Raw genomic sequence first — 17,047 nt, forward strand, 5'->3', positions numbered from 1 at the left:
TTCACGCCCCACTCCACCAGCAGCCTGGGCAGAGCTGTTTCCGGGCCCCTCTTCCCAGTCACACACTATTCACTTGGTCAGAGGATCCTAGGCATCCACAGGATGAGCATGAGGGGCAGGAAACCTGTAAACAGTAACCCAATCCCCCCCCTAGAAACTGGGGACAGTGCCCAGCCACCTCCTCTTCTCACACTGCTGGTGGCCCAGAAACAGGATGAGATGGTGACAAAGATACTTCCTTAAATTCTTTACGTGCAGACCCTCAGCAAATACAGACAGCGATGTTCTCTTACCTCCATACTCCCTCCCTCCTACCTCTGGCACCTGTCACATTTATACAGACTGGTTCCACAAAACACTTTTCAAATGTGCATTTCTTTAATTTTTAAAAATATACACAGGAGAAGCCATGTGTTTTACATAGGAATACACACACTAACAAAGCATTTCTTATAGTTTTCCAAAACTCTATTATATCAGTCTGAGATTTAGAAATTAAACAGATCAGAACCTGTTAAGTTAAAATGATATCCCTGAAACTACTGGATATGCTAGACTTTTCTCAAGATCAAATGAACAGAGAATGTGAATATGGTTTGTGTTAAATAAGGTTTATTGTTAGCTTTATTGCCTATAGTCTATAAGATGCAACTTTATTGTGCCTTTGCAAACAGGATACATTTCTTAAAAAAACTGATCAAAATTTTCCATACATATAGCTCTATATGATAGATTACAGTGCAACACTATTGTTACATAATTATAGAAATACTATAGAACCCAAGAGCACAGGGTAAGCAAAAGAAATACAATCCTGAGCCATCTGAACAAGATGATTTGATGAATCCTTTTAGTATAAGTCTAGAAAACATGGAGGAGGGCAAAAAAATACATGCACACTGCAGTCAGGAGCAAAATACATTAAATACCTGTTCCTTGCTAGACACAGGTGGGGGTAATGGTGAATTTCAGACACATGCACACTCATTCACGCTCCCATTTTCTTCTCCTAGCTTCCCTCCCATCCCCGATACATTCACTCCCACCCCTTCCCAAAAGAAAAGATCAGGCACTAAGTCCTCGTGAACCCCACATCTGCCTTGCTGGAGAACATTAAAGTAAGAGTGTAGGTCATCACCCATAACATGAAACAAAGCATGTGCTATAAGCCAGTTCCAGCTGCTTCTGCCTCTTTGGAAGTAAATGAAGCATATGCTCACTACAGTTTCAAACTGTAGAGGGAAATGTCTTGAAAACTAAACTGTTTTCTCTCCCTACATCTTGAAGTAAAATCAACAGCGGAAAAACTCGCCCTAAAACTAATTGCCTCATCTGCTATTAAAATACATTTGTCATTCCATTTTTGGTATCTATTCAATTATCGTTGAGTAAGAACAGTTCGTGAAGTTTGTACCTGCTTATGGTAAACACCACCGTACTACATAAAACCTGCCGTAGCCGGACAGGCTTATGAAGCACCAAACCTTCTGTTGTGTTCCCTGCTAACATTCCCCTAAGACCAGAGCATTCTAGTGTTACCAAAGATAATGTACGAAGAGTTAAGTAATTAAAGGTATTTGGTTTGTGTCTTCACCTTACACATCCTAGTGATGAAATTAACCAAACATGCCTCCATGCCTTCCCTGAAAATAACCTGAGTCAGCTGACTAAGCAGACTGGCCAGCCTGTCAATCCACTTAATCAGAGGTTGAGCTGGAAAACCAGAGGGCTAATGTCTACCAGCAGCTTGTCTTGTGCAGATAAACCAAGAGTTCTTGGTTTTTGCAGTATCTACTGTCCCAAAGGCTGAAACCACCGAGGTGGAAAATAACTCACAGCGTAAAATTTACTGAACTTTAAACTGCATAACCTGTGGGACTACCTGGAGAGAAAAAAGGATCCTCACTGCCCCACAAAATGTGGCGTGGGTTTTAGTGTCTCTGTATACATCATCAGCTGCTACAGAAAAATCAAAACAAAAGATTTACTTCATCATTTCCTTAGTTTCAATCAAATGCTCATACACCCACAAAATACTCACACACCCTATGAATATGAGGTGGCTCTTTTCTTCGAAATTTTAAAAATCAAGAGGCACCAATACCCGTTCATTTATGTATTAGAAGTATCAATATAATCACCACTAAAACGACAGAAATGGCATTTGTGATGATCGCACAAAGGAGAAAAAAAGATCAAAAGACAACCTTAGCCACTGCACTTCAGACTGTACTTGAAAGCACAGATGCTCTAAATCAGAATCTAAGAATCTGATAAGGTTTTACTGGTTTAGCATAGTCCCATGGCCTTTGTCCATGACTGGTAAATGGAAATGGTTTCCTAAAGAAATTTAGGAAACCACTCTGAAATTCTGTCTTCAATGGACATAATTAGTCTGACTGTAAAAACCTTGGCTCTTTTTCATGACCTTTTGCAAGAGGAAGCAGAGAGCGACGAAGTGCGTCCGCCCGCGCTGCTGACTGACAGCCTCAGTAATGACATGGTCCTGACACCATTGGTGAAGGTGTTTCTAGAGTAGAAAGGACAGCACGTTTTATTTCAGCATCTTTGGTTAAGGTCTGGCCTCTTCAAATCCACCTCTCTCCTTCACATTTAGTCACCAGTGAATTTTAAGTCCATGCATTTATAATTAAAGAAGGTTACAAGACATCATTTGCACGTTAAATTGTCAGATCAATAGAGTTTCAAATTTTTGGCCCTAACCCTGCCCAGTGGGACCACAAGGACCTTGCACAGGAAGCTGTAAAATCAAATGCTTCCATTAAAGCATATTCTTTCTCAAGTTTCATGAGCTGCACAGAAAACTGTCAACAGGATTTCCAACACGGGGAGAGGGACAAAGCAGAGCTCTCTCCTGATTTTCTCCTTGAAACTGGCCTGAGCCAGCTGTGTGAAGTGTCTGGCCGCCAACAGACATTTACCACCAGCCTCTGGAGCAATGTCTGTATTGTTCCAACCTTATGTAAAGCCTAAATGTTGTGCAGGTATTTGAGGTGGAAAGGTGAGAGTAAGTTGTAACTAAAACTAAAACTACATCTGGCCTAGTGAGAAAAAGGTAAAAAAAAAAAAAAAAAAAAAAGACACTCTGGGTTTCATTCAAAGGAAAAAATACATAATAAAGCAATTTTACATCCTCGGCCAGAGTGTCGCCTGGAGTTCTCTACCTTCTCCTGGAGTCCAAGGAGCTTCTCTCTGCTCCCTTCCTTCACTGTGTTAGTGGACAGAGGGTGCCGACAGGAAAGCCGTGAGGCTGAGCCGGAGGCTGGGCAAAGCGAGCGGCTCAGCAGGCCAGTCGATCCCTGGCCAAGCCCCCCAGCACACAGTAACTCCTGCCATCAGCCTGATCACACACAGCAATCAAGCAGTACCCCTTTCCTTTACAAACAAATCCCCGTTCCCTCACGTGAACATTTCAGGATAAACCATCCAGGCTAGGATACACTACAGCAAATGCTGCCCGTTTCCAATTAACTTAGCACCAGATCTGGTATCTCCCTCCCCCGCAAACGAAGTCAATCTGCAGTTTAAAATGTGAAGCGTCACATTTGTCTTTGCTTCTGTGTATTCTTCTTTCTTCATTTTCTCATGAAAGTTTTCCTCTATTGATATTCAGTTCCGTGTCAGACGACACAGAGTTGCAAAGTATTTGGTGATTTCCATATGACATTCTTCTCAAAATGAAGTAACTTCATGGGTTTAAGTCAGAATTATGTCCACAGAAGTCTTTTCCATGTAGTTCAGCATACAGAGAAAGACTCTTACACATGGCTATTTCTGGACAGTGCATTAAATGAAGATACCTCACAAGAGAAAAGATCGTTATCTGTATCCATTCGAATAATATACAGATTCACAGTCAATGAGATGATATGCTTTGCAGAAGAGAGGCATTGAACAGTATACTATTCAAATACAAAAACAGCAATAAACATATTCTGCACTACAGAAAATTTGCTAGCTTCTAACTTTAAGGGTTGAAAGTGATGAGTCTGGTAACTGCACTTTAGGACTGGAACATGCTTCTTCCCCTCCAGATACACAATGTTTAATGCTGGTGCACATATATATATATACACATATATATATATACACATACACGCAACACTGTGCCTGCAATGATATACAAATGCAATATAAACAGCCAAGTCCTGAAAGCAGATTTTAGAGAAGAGGGCTACCAAGACCAAGAGAGCAAATATCAACTTAAGAACACTTCTAACTTCACGATTTTGTTTTATTGAACACTCTTTTAAAACAAGCACCTCTTGGCAATAAAAGCAAAGAAACAATAGTACTGCTTCCACTCTGTTCTAGTGGAAGACTGCTCACACCAACTTGCTAATAAATTGGTGATGGAATTTTATAACAGGTAGCCTGCTGGGGCTACAAGCAGAGCTCAGATGCAGGTCTGCTGACTTCTTGGTGAGAGCTGGAGCAGAGGAAAACATCACAAAAAGCAAATTTGGAATCTATCACAGCTCTCTTCCTTAAGCAAAAAAACCCCTGCAGATTAGTTTCATAACCACAATTCAGTTTTTCAAACTTTTTCTGAAGAATTTTCATTTAATTATGTATACATAACAGGAAATAAAACTTTTTCACACACATTCTCAAGGCTTACAGTTATCAGGAGAATGACAAAAGTAAAAGCAGGAGAAATATTAAACACATGGCAGGAAGGTAAATTTCTGTTTCTGCTCTTAAAAAGTAAAAAAATCACCATATAATTAAGTACAAAAACCTGCATTGAATGACAACTGCTGGTGTATTTACTTGATCAGAAATGAAGACCAAGAATATAATAAAGCCCTATGATAATATTCATCTGGAGCACTCCCCTCAGTGTGTATACACTAAAATGTTGGCAAAGTTTCCGGAGCATTAGCTTATATAAACACGGGAGTCCTTGGTTAGCTGCATTAAATGGAACGTGCTCTTCTGAAATGCACTCTCGATTCAGTTTCACTTACAAATTGCAAACTAAAGTTATTTCTTCAGAAAAATATCTGTTTGGCATCCCCTGGACTTTGTTCCATTGGACAATATGGACATTTTAATCTAAAGACAAGAAAGAAAACGTTAAATCAAGGAACAGGATCAGTACCGAGCATTCAATTTTTATCTAGTTATAGAGTCTTTAACAATTACACACATACACACACACACACACACACACACACACATGCACACGTCTGTTTTTTGCTTTGAGGATTAACTGTGCTTTCCCTTAATGTTAACAGCCAAGCTTTGAAGGGTCACAAATAAACACCATCCAAGCCAGATGCTAAACTTCAAGGCTCTTCTTCAGTGGAAATCAGTGAAAACTATTTTGAAAACAAAGGCAACTGTTCTGAAAATTACTTTTGGGGTTTCAGAAGTAAATCCAATCTTTCTTCTCCAAGGTTTAGCTCATACCTATCTCAAAATGACTTTCAGAGGTACTGGTGTCACAATCCACTCACATGCAGCAAATCTGATGCCAGCCGCTCCGCCTACCCAGAGCAGCCTACATGCCCCGTCGTGGCACACAATACCCTGTAGTGGCACATGAAACCAGCATGGTCTGAACCAAGATCAAGCTCTGGCTTCAAGTCACCACCTATCTGCACTCCCAGGGTTTCTGGGAAGAACGTGAACAGCTTCAGGGCCTTCTCTTAAAAGAAAGACTTCACCATAATGGGTCTGAAATGAACCCCAATGAGAAATTTTCTAGCTGCCTTAGCTAGAAATAGGGTTTTGAGACTGTATTTTTAAATTTGGGTTCATTATGTATAGAAATTATAAATGTATATACCTGTTGAATTACAATTCTACAAATTTATAAATCACATATAGATACGGTAATTCACTTTATAGTAACAAAAGTTACATGCTCATCGTTAGGGAGCTGGTTAAATAAATTATCACATTTCCATATGACAGAATAATCTACAGCTTTAAAAAAGAATGAGGGCTCTTTCTATACCATAAAAAAATCTCCAAGATGTATCACTAAGTGAAAAAAAGCAAAGTTCAGAACAGTGTATATATAGCATGCTACCATTTGTGTAAAAGGGAGGGGAAGGGCTGAGATGACAATGTACCACCCACCCAAAAAGTTAAGAGTTAAAGATCATGCTTATAAATCTAATCAATAAATTCACGAACAAAGACTAAAGACTGAGAAAAGATACCACCCACTAAACTAAATAAGTAGTTAAGAAATCTGTTTATTTCTAAATTCTAGCTACATTTATTTATCCTTGTTACTTATCTTCCCACTAAGTTCCAAAAGAGTATTTGTTTCTTTTTTTTTTTTTACTGCCACTAAAAAAGTCAGACACTTACTTGCTACCATTAAACATTTTATTCAGGGCATCTCTTGATATAATATGACCACAGACCAATTTCATGGGTGGATTGTTATCTGTTGTTTGCTGACGAAGAATAGGACAGGCAAATATTGAGTGATACCAGCACTTTTTACCAAGGTCCACTTCAATCTGTTTTTAAAAAAAGGTAAAAGGCTCACGTTATATTACAGAAAACCATCCACATATCAATACGTACGCTGCAGCAAAGAACATGTATCAAACCTACTCATCTGAAGGTAACTTTTTACAGCGCTCTTCTAAACTAACCAAAGATGGACAGTCTTTGGGGTTCAAAGTATTACCTCACAATTCTAAATTATTTTTAACACTATGTATCAAACCAAATTCTGATGCCTGAGAGCAAGAGTCAAAGGCAAGGCAACACTCTACAAGTCAAATACTCTTGAAAATTCATCAGGATATATCGAAGAGTAAACCCACCCGAAATCCTGACTGTTTTTACAGCACCCTTAGCTAGGTGATACAATTCAGTGCGATAATTCCTTTAAAGGTAGACTAAACATTGTTTACTGCTGTGTGGGCTTCAGATCCAGATCTTTTCCATGTTTTATGTGTAATTGTCCAGAGAAACTACCTGAAACAAGGGCTTTAGACGGAAGTTCAGCAGGAGAATACACAACCCATCCATCTGAGCTCACAGCACTTGTGTCAGCTATCTCTCTTTGCAGTAAACAAAACAACAGCTATGAAATCACCTTAGCATAGTGGTTCACACAGGACAGAGGCTCCACAAACATCAGCTCTTTCTGTTTTCTTTCCTTTTAAATCTAAAATGGCTATATCTACATAAAAGTCTATTGCTCAGATTCTTTCAAGAAAGGTGGCAAAGTGTAACAATAATCCTGAGAAAAAATGACCAGATCATCCTCCCCCCCACCCCCCCACCGCCCCGCAACTGTTTTATTACCCTGACACACAGGCTTTGGGTGAATTCAGATTTCAGTGTGCTTTGTTCTAGTGCGCAAGTGTCAAAAGATACTGACAATACACCTGGGAAACTGGCAGGTTCTTGCAGGCACCTGCCTCAGCAAAGCAAGTGAAGGCTCAAGTTCTTTACACTTGCTCAAATGAGCAGCCACAATGCAGGGTACTGCTCGTGTCCCGACCACACTCAGGACTGGCAGTGCACCTGCGCCTTTCATCAGGACAGATCTCTGAGAAGCTGGGGCAACCAACCGACAGCTACCAGCTGGAAGAACAGGGTAATTGCAGATAAACCTGCGCACAGGGGTGGCAGAGAAAAAGCAAAAAGCCCAATGCATATTTTAGCCCTTTAGGGTCTGTGACCAAGTCATGACAGGAATGATAATTCCCGTCAAAGTTTCAGCGCCTACTGTCAGAGGCCTGGTGGAAACATACACACACGATGACCTTTGTTATTGCTCCATGTCATAACTACTACGGCAACAAAACCTGACTGCCTACTATGTGTCCTATATTATTCTAAGCATCCCTCTGTTACCTCCAGCCTTTAATAGCCCCATAAAGAGAAGGATGGTCCCCATTTCAGAGATGGACAAACTACTGCTTTGAGAAGTTAGAGAGTTGGCAAGTGACTGGAGCAGATGTTTAAAACCACGGCCCAGTCCGTGACAACAGTGGACACACAGCACGGGAGGGCCACTGATGACCGCAGGTGTCGCTGCGACGACCTTTAACAGCTATACACTTATTTTAATTGGTATTAGAAAAATATAACCAGCACAAGCTCATGATCTCAGAAATATCAATGTTTCAGACAAAACTAAATCAAGTTGACTCACTGCTTTCATATTTTAAAAAGTTCACAGTACGAGTGGTTTAGCAACTGCACTTAGAACACACCACATGCTACAGTATATCCACCCTCCCCACTTCTGATGCTTTCCTTCATTAGCTGTCACTGCCACTCTAAGTCAAAATGGTAAGAAAGCTCCTCCAGCGCCTCCAAAATGTACCAGCTCCCCACTTCTACTGTTTAATCATGTCTACATACACATAAAAGAACCCCTGTCAAAAGGCTACAATAATGTTCCCTGATTAAAAGGCAAGACAGGCATTTAAAATCCTTAACATCCACGTTCTTCTAATGACAGGAGAGGTAATAACTAACAGAAAATGGCACTCACAGGTAATTCATCTTTCTGGTTCCAAACTCCAGTGCACTGCCTCTGTTCGATCACAGCTTTGATATTAATTAAAGCTGGCAGTGCCACACAACCTGCTGAGAAACTGGGAGGGCAGAAGAGGAAATGTTAATGCCAGGCCAGGTGTCAGAAAGCTTGGTCCTAGGAAACGCCAACTCCTCCAGACTCTGTACTGTGTGCAGAGGGCCCCGGCCATTGGATTCAAAGCATTACAAAGCCCTCTATTTTGCGTGCACGCACGCACACACACAGTCTTACAGTTTACAAAACCACCAGATTTAATAAGCTCTGCCTACCAGTCATTAATAGCATTTTTTAAAAAATAATTTTATTTTATTTTTGGCTGCATTGGGTCTTTGTTGCTGCGTGCTGGCTTTCTCTAGTTGGGGTGAGCAGGGGTTACTCTTCATTGCAGTGGCCGGGCTTCTCACTGCAGTGGCTTCTCTTGTTGCGGAGCATGGGCTCTAGGCACGCGGGCTTCAGTAGTTGTGGCACGTGGGCTCAGTAGTTGTGGCTCGCGAACTCTAGAGCATGGGCTCAGTAGTTGTGGCACACAGGCTTAGGTGCTCCGCGGCATGTGGGATCTTCCTGGACCAGGGCTCGAACCCGTGTCCCCTGCATTGGCAGGCGGATTTTCAACCACTGCGCCACCAGGGAAGTCCATTAATGGCATTCTTAACATTAATGACACCCTGAAACATTTTCTTGCACAGTTCCTTCCAGACCCAGATCACCCCTGTACGGGGCAGAAGCACCTTTCTCATCTAGAAGTGCTGGCGGTCAGCTCTCCACTGAGTCCCTCTTCAGGACTGTCCTCATTTGGAGAAAGCGACCTGACCAGGGACACGTTCGATGACCGCTCCACCTGAGGATACAAAAGTTGTACCAATTTGGGACAACTCCACAGGCCGCTGCAGCTCCAGAGCTCCGCAGGGGTGGACTGAGGCCTCTGGTGAGACTGTCTCCCAGTCCGGCTTCTCCCTCTGCCTGGTCCTGCTGCTTTCATTCCCCACAGGATCTGATCCCAGTAAACTTCCTGCACGTGGGTCTCCGCTCATTTCAGAGTCCGCCCCAGACAACCAGACCTGCAGCCCCACCACACCTTACAGTTAACTGCACGAGTCTGTCTCCTACGCTCAGGTGGAGCCCCTGTGGAACGCGGCTGCGCCTTATTCACCTCTGTGTCCCACACAATGCCTGGCATGTAGCAGGGGTTCAAAACACTGGAGGAGCCAAATAAATAGAAGAGCTAAAAACGTTCTTTTTTTTTTTTTTTTTGGCTGCGCCGCGAGGCATATGTAGGATCTTAGCTCCCCGACCAGGGATCGAACCCGCGCCCCCTGCAGTGGAAGCAGAGTCCTAACCACTGGACCGCCAGGGAAGTCCCCAGAAAGTTATTTCTTAAAACTGGTTCTTAAACCTTTTGGATCTCAGGACCCCTTTACAGGCTTAAACATTAAGGATCTCAAAGAGCATTTAGTTTTGTGGGTTATATCTATCATTATTTATTGCATTAGAAATTAAAACTGAGAATTAAAATATTGATTAATTCACCTAAAAATAATAAACACGTTATAAATAACAGTCTCACAAAAAATAACTATATTTTCCAAACCAAAAATAAACCTGTGAGAAGAGCAGCATTGTTTTACGTTTTTACAAATCTTTCTAATGTCTGGCTTAACAGAAGACAGCTGGATTCTTACAACTTCCTCTGCATTCAATCTGTTGCAATGTATTCTTTTGGTTGAAGTAAGTGAAAAAAATCTAGCCTCACACAGATATGTAGTACTTAAACCACCTTTTCAGATAACTGTGGATATTCTTCTTTAATGCCACACCAAAACTCAACAAATAGTTTTGTTCTTAATTTGGCTGCCCTGGGTCTTTGGTTGCAGCATGCGGGATCTTCAGTTGTAGCATGTGGAATCTTTAGTTGTGGCACGCGGGATCTAGTTCCCTGACCAGGGATCGAACCCAGGCTCCCCCCCGCCCCCGCCCCCGCCCCCGCCCCCGCATTGAGAGCATGGAGTCTTAACCGCTGGACCACCAGGGAAGTCCCAACAAGTACTAGATTTTTAAAGGTTAGTTGGAAAGTGGAATCTGAATCCTTGCCATTGTGCTTTTTATACCCTGCTCCACTAAAATCCAATGGTCTTGTACTCTGAATGAATCTTTTACTCATGCATGATTTTGTGAGATCTTACTGATCTTCCAAGTGTTAGCACATTTCATTATGTAATATCAAAAAATTCAAATTCATTATTATTACCACCAATCTCATCAGAAATGTCTTTAAGCATTGGGGAACGGTCAAGCCTACAGTGGTCGGTTCAAGTTTTCCCAACTTTCTATTTTAGCTTACAATCTTGAATTTTACCACTGTAGCAAAAGATACCACCAGTTGCTTTCCCTGACACGACAGGCTTACTTCATTAATCTGAATAAATATCTGCCAAAAACCTGAGTGTGAGTAACTATAGTCTGTCTTTTAAGACAGTAAAAGTAAAAACTGTGTTCAAGTAAAAACTGTGTTCCAGGAAAAAAGCAACCAGTTTTTAGCTCATAACTCAAACATTATACAGATGCTTTTTCTTGAGACAATCATCATACTGTCTCATGATTTGGCATGAGCTGAAGTGCTTTATCTGAGCTTCCCATTTGGGCACACAGAATATTAAAAAGATGTATACTCAAAGGTCGAAATTTAATAAAGTGAGTGATTTTTAACGTTTTGTCAAGAACATTCTTAAGTAAAACTAAAATATCTGCAAGTGTGTGGTGGATGAGGAATACAGCAAGTCCTTGTGGGGTTTGGGACCACTGCCCCGATCTGTGCTAAGGCTGGAGCAGTTTAACCCAACGTGAACACAGTGGAAAAGGCTCTCAGAGACCCCCCCAAAGGATCACAGTCCACACCTAGAACTAGGTCACTGCCAATTGTGACGATCTCTTGAAATACCAACTGCACTCTTCTTCAGAAAGACACATGTTCTCTCAGCTTTAAACATCAAGAACTAGACAACAAATTAAGCAGAACTAACCAATGCAATGCACATTTCAATAATAGGACAATTTCCATACCTGACACTGAGTGGGGACTCCACAGAGAGCCCCAGGAGGGCACAGGCATCCCGTGTAAAGATGTCACAGATGTCAGCCCACTGGTTTGCGTCAAGCAGGTGAACATATGGTGAGTTCTCAATCCCTTGTCTCAGGTACACGAGGCTTCCCATCAAAACCTGAATGTCTAAACAAAAGCAGCAACAATTTGGAGGTGTGAATGATCACATCTGAAACAGAGCTTGCAAGTAACACACTGAAAAAGGCAAGAATTCCCCCAGCTGACATGGCATAAAATAATTTACTGACAATATCTTTTAAAATTCTGGTACTTAAGCTTGGTTTCTATTAAAGAAACAGCACAGAGAAAAAGAAGAAGAAAAGGGAAGCACTAAATACTGAACTTATAATTTACACACAGCATAGTATAATTACCATTATCTAGAGAAGTAACACTAATGTCATAAATGGGGTCATCACATCTCTTTGGCTGTAAAACTAGTCAGTCCCTCTACACTGACACTTGGGGGTAACTGCTGCTACCCTGTCGCACCTTCAGACACTCTGTCGTGGCCGTAACAGCAGTACGGTGGGGGATGCCAGGGGCAAGTGCATACTTTACGTTTTCTCTGTCTCCTCTTAGGTTAATGCAGAATTCCCCAAAATGCAATGTCTCTCTCTGACTTTTCAGTTAAGAGGCTTTAATGCTTTACTTTTGTTCTAGAGCCAGCCAAGAAGCTTTTTTTAGTAAGTGATTTATCATCTACAATTGTTTCAGTTTATTAGCAAATGTATATTAGATCTAGTTAAGATAAACGTAAATTCCAGTGGCGGCCATGGTCCTGTTCCAACCATTAAGAACAGCTGACTCTAGACTCACCTTTTTGATGATTTAGGGCAAACGGCTGAAAATTTTTCGCATATTGTAATGCCTCTCGTTGATTTGTAGTTCCACCCATTAACAAGCTAATAAAATAGAGTCTGTGTAGCTTAAATTCCAAGGAGCTGTTCTGGGCTATGAGCATTTCTCGGTTTGATACCGCCCATCTAAAGAAAAAGCAAAAAAAGATTTTTAACAGTAATTAAGAGCACAGGCATGTCTGTTAAAAATGGTTTGAAACCTAACACCAAAAAATGGGTTTAGTCTGCCATCTTGTGGAAGTCAGTGGTAACATCAACCCCTAGGCCCAGAGACTTTCGTAAAGAAAGTAAACAAACTACACCTAAAGATGCTCTGCAGCCAGTGAAAGAAAGAAAAAATATTAAGTTAGATGACAATTACATATTTAATAAGGTTTAACACCAAGACAAGACTGTCTCTGACATATTTGGAACTGTACAAGGCCACACTTTGAAGCAGGTGTTAGCCATGAGATTGACTACTGACTGCCTAGATCCACTACTCTTTTCCTGTTCAACTGGCATGTTTATAAATGAAACACAAGATTCTGAAGGGGGAACATCTATGTTTAAACTTTCACTGGTGCAAGCTTTTGTGCTATACTTGCTTTGAGATTAAAAACAGTAATCGTAAGTATTTACCCTCAAGATGCTTTCAGTCTAATCAGGCAGATAAAGCTGTATAAGTAACATACAGTGTCAACACACAGCGCCAAAAAGATTTGTACAAACAGTGCTAATGAGGGAAAGAACAACATGCAGTTCTGAATGATCCGAAGTACAGTGACGCCAGCCTCTAGAGTACAGACAGTTGGAATAACCCATCTTGAGCTGGGACTACCAGTAAAAGGTAAGCACTAAAGCAGAAGAGCATTATCAGCCAGCTGTTAAAATCAGATTTGCAAGCAAGCGGTAAGAAGCACTGCTTCATTTCTTTAAACATATTAACACGTAGAAGATGTTGGTATCGTTCTTCTTTAATCTGATCTTTAGTTGGACAGATATTCCCCACCTAACCCAATTCACTAAGGACCCTCAGAATCTGAACTACTGGGTATGAATATAAACACTGAGTTACTCTACAAACTACAAGAGCAAAACGCTTCAAGTTATTCTAATGAATCAGCTGACTGGGATTAGATGTCACGCAGCAGCACTTTCACTGGGTCCTGTGCTCCCCAAAAAGGTCGGCACACGCACATGCATATTCTCATCAACTTGCTGATACATCCACGTCTTAGAGTCAAATCATGAAGCTTCTCTGACCTCAAAATCAATGTGATTTTTAAAAATACTAATCACTTGGACCTTGGAAATATTTGCTTACATTTATTTAAGTAAGCCTTGGATCCTGACGTGGCACTAAGGTTAATGCAGTCTGGTGACTTGGTGACACCAACTGGGTACAGCCAGCAGCTCTCTTTTATGAATGCCCAACACCAGCTGTCAGTACCGGAAGCACTGCTCATCTGCCCGTCTCCAGTCTGTCGGGCACCTTCCTGACTTCCAGGTCTGAGCAAGCGTATTTAAATCAGATCACTTACCAAAGTTTTTCCTACTCCCTTCTAACTCATAAAAGCATGAGTATGTTTTCCTCCTACCAAGTGAAGAGAGGCAGTGAGCCTTTTCTTTTTTTCAGTTTCTGATATGAGGTATATATCCAAGCGTTTGCAAGAGTCAAAGAAGGGAACTAACAGAGAGCAACTACAAATTTTAGTGAACGATGAAGACCAACAGAAAAGGGCAAAGTCCTTAAGTGGGCAACTCACAGAGGAGGAAAAACTCTATATTTATAGGCAAATGTTCATGATACAATGTTAAAGGGGGGGAAGAGTTGTGATATATAGGAAAAAAATAAATCCTACTCGCCAAAATTTTTAACAGGAATGACTCTAGGAAAGCTGGATTCACGCATCAACTGCTGCAGTGTGGGCTATGACTCATCGGAATAGGGCACCAACTATGAGAGCAGCCCCAGGGGGCTCAACACATCCAGGAGGACACACGGATGAACAGCAGCTAACGGCAGTCCAGAGGACAGTGATTTTTAAGATAGGATCGTTTTCCAAGTTTTCTATAATGAACATATATCACTTATTTTTATACTTAACTTTTGTAGCTAATGCAAAACTAAACAAAATTCCTTAACTTTCTTTTTTCATCAAAGAGCTAACGGTAATTGCAAATTACTTTTGTTAAAAGTAATTCAGGCTATGCATTAGAAATTCAAGCTTTTCAAGCTATAAATATATGGACCTTGTTTTTAAACTTGGAGAGGCATTTAGACAATGTAATTCCTTATTTACTACTTGAATTTATTTTGACACACTTTCAAATTTTGCTATAGACAGGGCTACAAAATAGTCAGGAAAAACTAGCATTGCTAATTGCTGTCCCCCTACAAGATTCTTAGAAAAGTAGATACCGATTACAAAAAGGAGCTGCAGAGAGAGTGTAGAGAGAATGCAAAACCTAAATTCATAGAATACAAGTTTTCACGTATTTCTTAAGAGCCATATTTCTTGTCATTCTATTCTGCAACACTGTATTTTCATTTAACTTCTAAATATTATATTAAGCTTAAATCTCACAAGGCAAGGGATTAGAATAAACATTTCTAAGTTTCTCCCTCTCTGGCAAAATGTCATTTTCTAAGCTAAGGATGATATACCCCATTTTTAGCCCCGCAAACATGTAAGCACGCTTAAGCATTAGGGTGAAACCCTTGCTGATAGGGCCTCTCCCTCATCCCCAGGATTGTACCCGGGCCCTCAGGTTTGTATTTTCTTGACCCTAATTCCTGGGCCACAGTTAACCAGCCAGGTAAGTATCGGTTTAACACTCTGTGTTGCCTCCTAACATGAGAGTTCATCTATTTTGATCTCCTTCATGATCACTTCATGGTCCTACATCTCTAGCTGTGTAAGTTCTTGATGGGGTTGTCTCTCTCGACAATCATCGTAACACCTGCCTTACCTAATCTTTGGAATCTGGGTACGAATTTCACAGCAGCTTTCTTATCCACGATAGCAGCCTCCCTAGACAGTTTAACGTTAGTCTATTCATGATGATTTCTGAGATGATGAAACCATCCTTTACTGGCAGTAAAGTCCTTCCTCAATCTCCTTTTATAACTGTTTTCTTTCAATGAGGCAACTAATAACTTAAGCACTTTGGCCTGAATGTTAGCCAAACTGATGGCAGGTGTTTTGGTTTGTTTTTACAAACAAAGTAGAAGTAAATGCTCCATCATTTAAATGACAAACAGCTTTCTGTTCCCAGTGCGATTTAAATTAAAAGGTGTTAAAGCGACTTTAACCTTGGTGTTTACATTCATAGGACTTTTCAATATGCAGTGTACCATAGCTTCATGTAGGCCTAGGTCTGGTCCTAGCTTCCCTTTGCTGTCATCATTTTCAAATCTTCCTCAATGCATTCAGTTTCACTTCTAGCAATTCATCTTTGTTGACCAAGTCCCTCTTTCAATGATCCATTTCTGTAATGTGTCATGTGGGCTTATCAGCAGAGGCAAGGAAGCAATACAACCACACATTTGCTGTCTGACGGGGAAACGAATTGCACTGTGACCAATCACAAACAGACTGAAAAAGCAGTGAGGTGACCGGTCATGATCATGAGGCACATGTGTTATTATGTAGTGATCTGTGGACTGAAGAGCTGGCAGAGAAGTTTTTATTTTATGCAATTACTCACAGTACTTCATGGTGACTGAAATCTGAACTGTGCTGTTGGGGAATTGGTGTTATTTAACTAAACTGTAGTAAATGAAATTTGGGCATACTGGAATTGTGCAGAGAGAACTGCCCATCGCTTCAACAGAGAAAAGAAATAGGAGAGGAAAAACATAAGGATCTCAGAGGCAGGAGGTTACTTTATAAAGGCAAAGACAGCCCAGAGTGACACAACGGAGAAAGAAGTTTGGGAACTGGGCCTAGCATCACTGACATCTCTGCCCCTCCACTCTTCTTTCTGAGAAGAGGGAAGACTGGAAAACCAAGAGCCTGATGCTGAGAGGCAGCACAGGGAAGGTGAAGAACACGGTGGCTGGCCAACAGGGTGAATTAGAGGCATCTGTCAGACGGTATAAAGAATTAAAGGAGGAAAATAAGAGGCCTCTTGAGAACAGAACGGAGGCAGAGAGAGGTGCAGGCCAAGAAAAACATGCAAACAGATTCAGACAACCTGATGCAGCAATATGCATCACCAGCAACAGTGATGTGTCCAGGTGAATGAAAGCTGGTCCAGATACAGGACTTGTTCCTTCTGTGAAATTAGAAGCCATGGTCCTATCTCCCAGTGTAGGTGCTAGTTATATTTTTCCAAAGTACAATCAAACAAATTGAGTAGCTGAGAACAGAATTGAAAAATCCAAGGCCCAGGCTCAGTGACCATATTTTCTACAAGTTCCCCACTCATCTCTCCATCCACAGAACTCAAGAGGTTCTTTACTTGAACCTGTCTCAGCTCTTCACACACAGTCTACTTGGTAGGACAGTTTCTGGTCTCTTAAAGCAAGGGCTCTGCCTTGCTCAGCTTGGCACC

The 17,047-nt window shown here is 41.2% G+C and overlaps 1 protein-coding gene across 2 annotated transcripts in view; it reads right to left on the reverse strand.

The window, feature by feature from the left end:
- Positions 1–590: 590 nt before the first annotated feature.
- Positions 591–17,047, reverse strand: part of RMND5A (required for meiotic nuclear division 5 homolog A) — a 60,372-nt gene continuing 43,915 nt past the window's right edge. Inside the window, exons 5-9 of one of the 2 annotated variants that reach the window (XM_082357872.1) lie at positions 12,465–12,631; positions 11,606–11,771; positions 8,504–8,606; positions 6,349–6,503; positions 591–5,079 (exon numbers count right to left, since the gene is read on the reverse strand). In XM_082357872.1, the coding sequence (XP_082213998.1) occupies positions 5,016–5,079; positions 6,349–6,503; positions 8,504–8,606; positions 11,606–11,771; positions 12,465–12,631 (655 nt within the window). In that variant the 3' untranslated portion in view covers positions 591–5,015. The remainder of the gene's footprint in view (positions 5,080–6,348; positions 6,504–8,503; positions 8,607–11,605; positions 11,772–12,464; positions 12,632–17,047) is intronic. The other variant, XM_082357873.1, reaches the window with a different exon arrangement.

Source organism: Balaenoptera borealis, assembly GCF_965194805.1.
Source record: "Balaenoptera borealis genome assembly, chromosome: 15".
Lineage (NCBI taxonomy): Eukaryota > Metazoa > Chordata > Mammalia > Artiodactyla > Balaenopteridae > Balaenoptera > Balaenoptera borealis.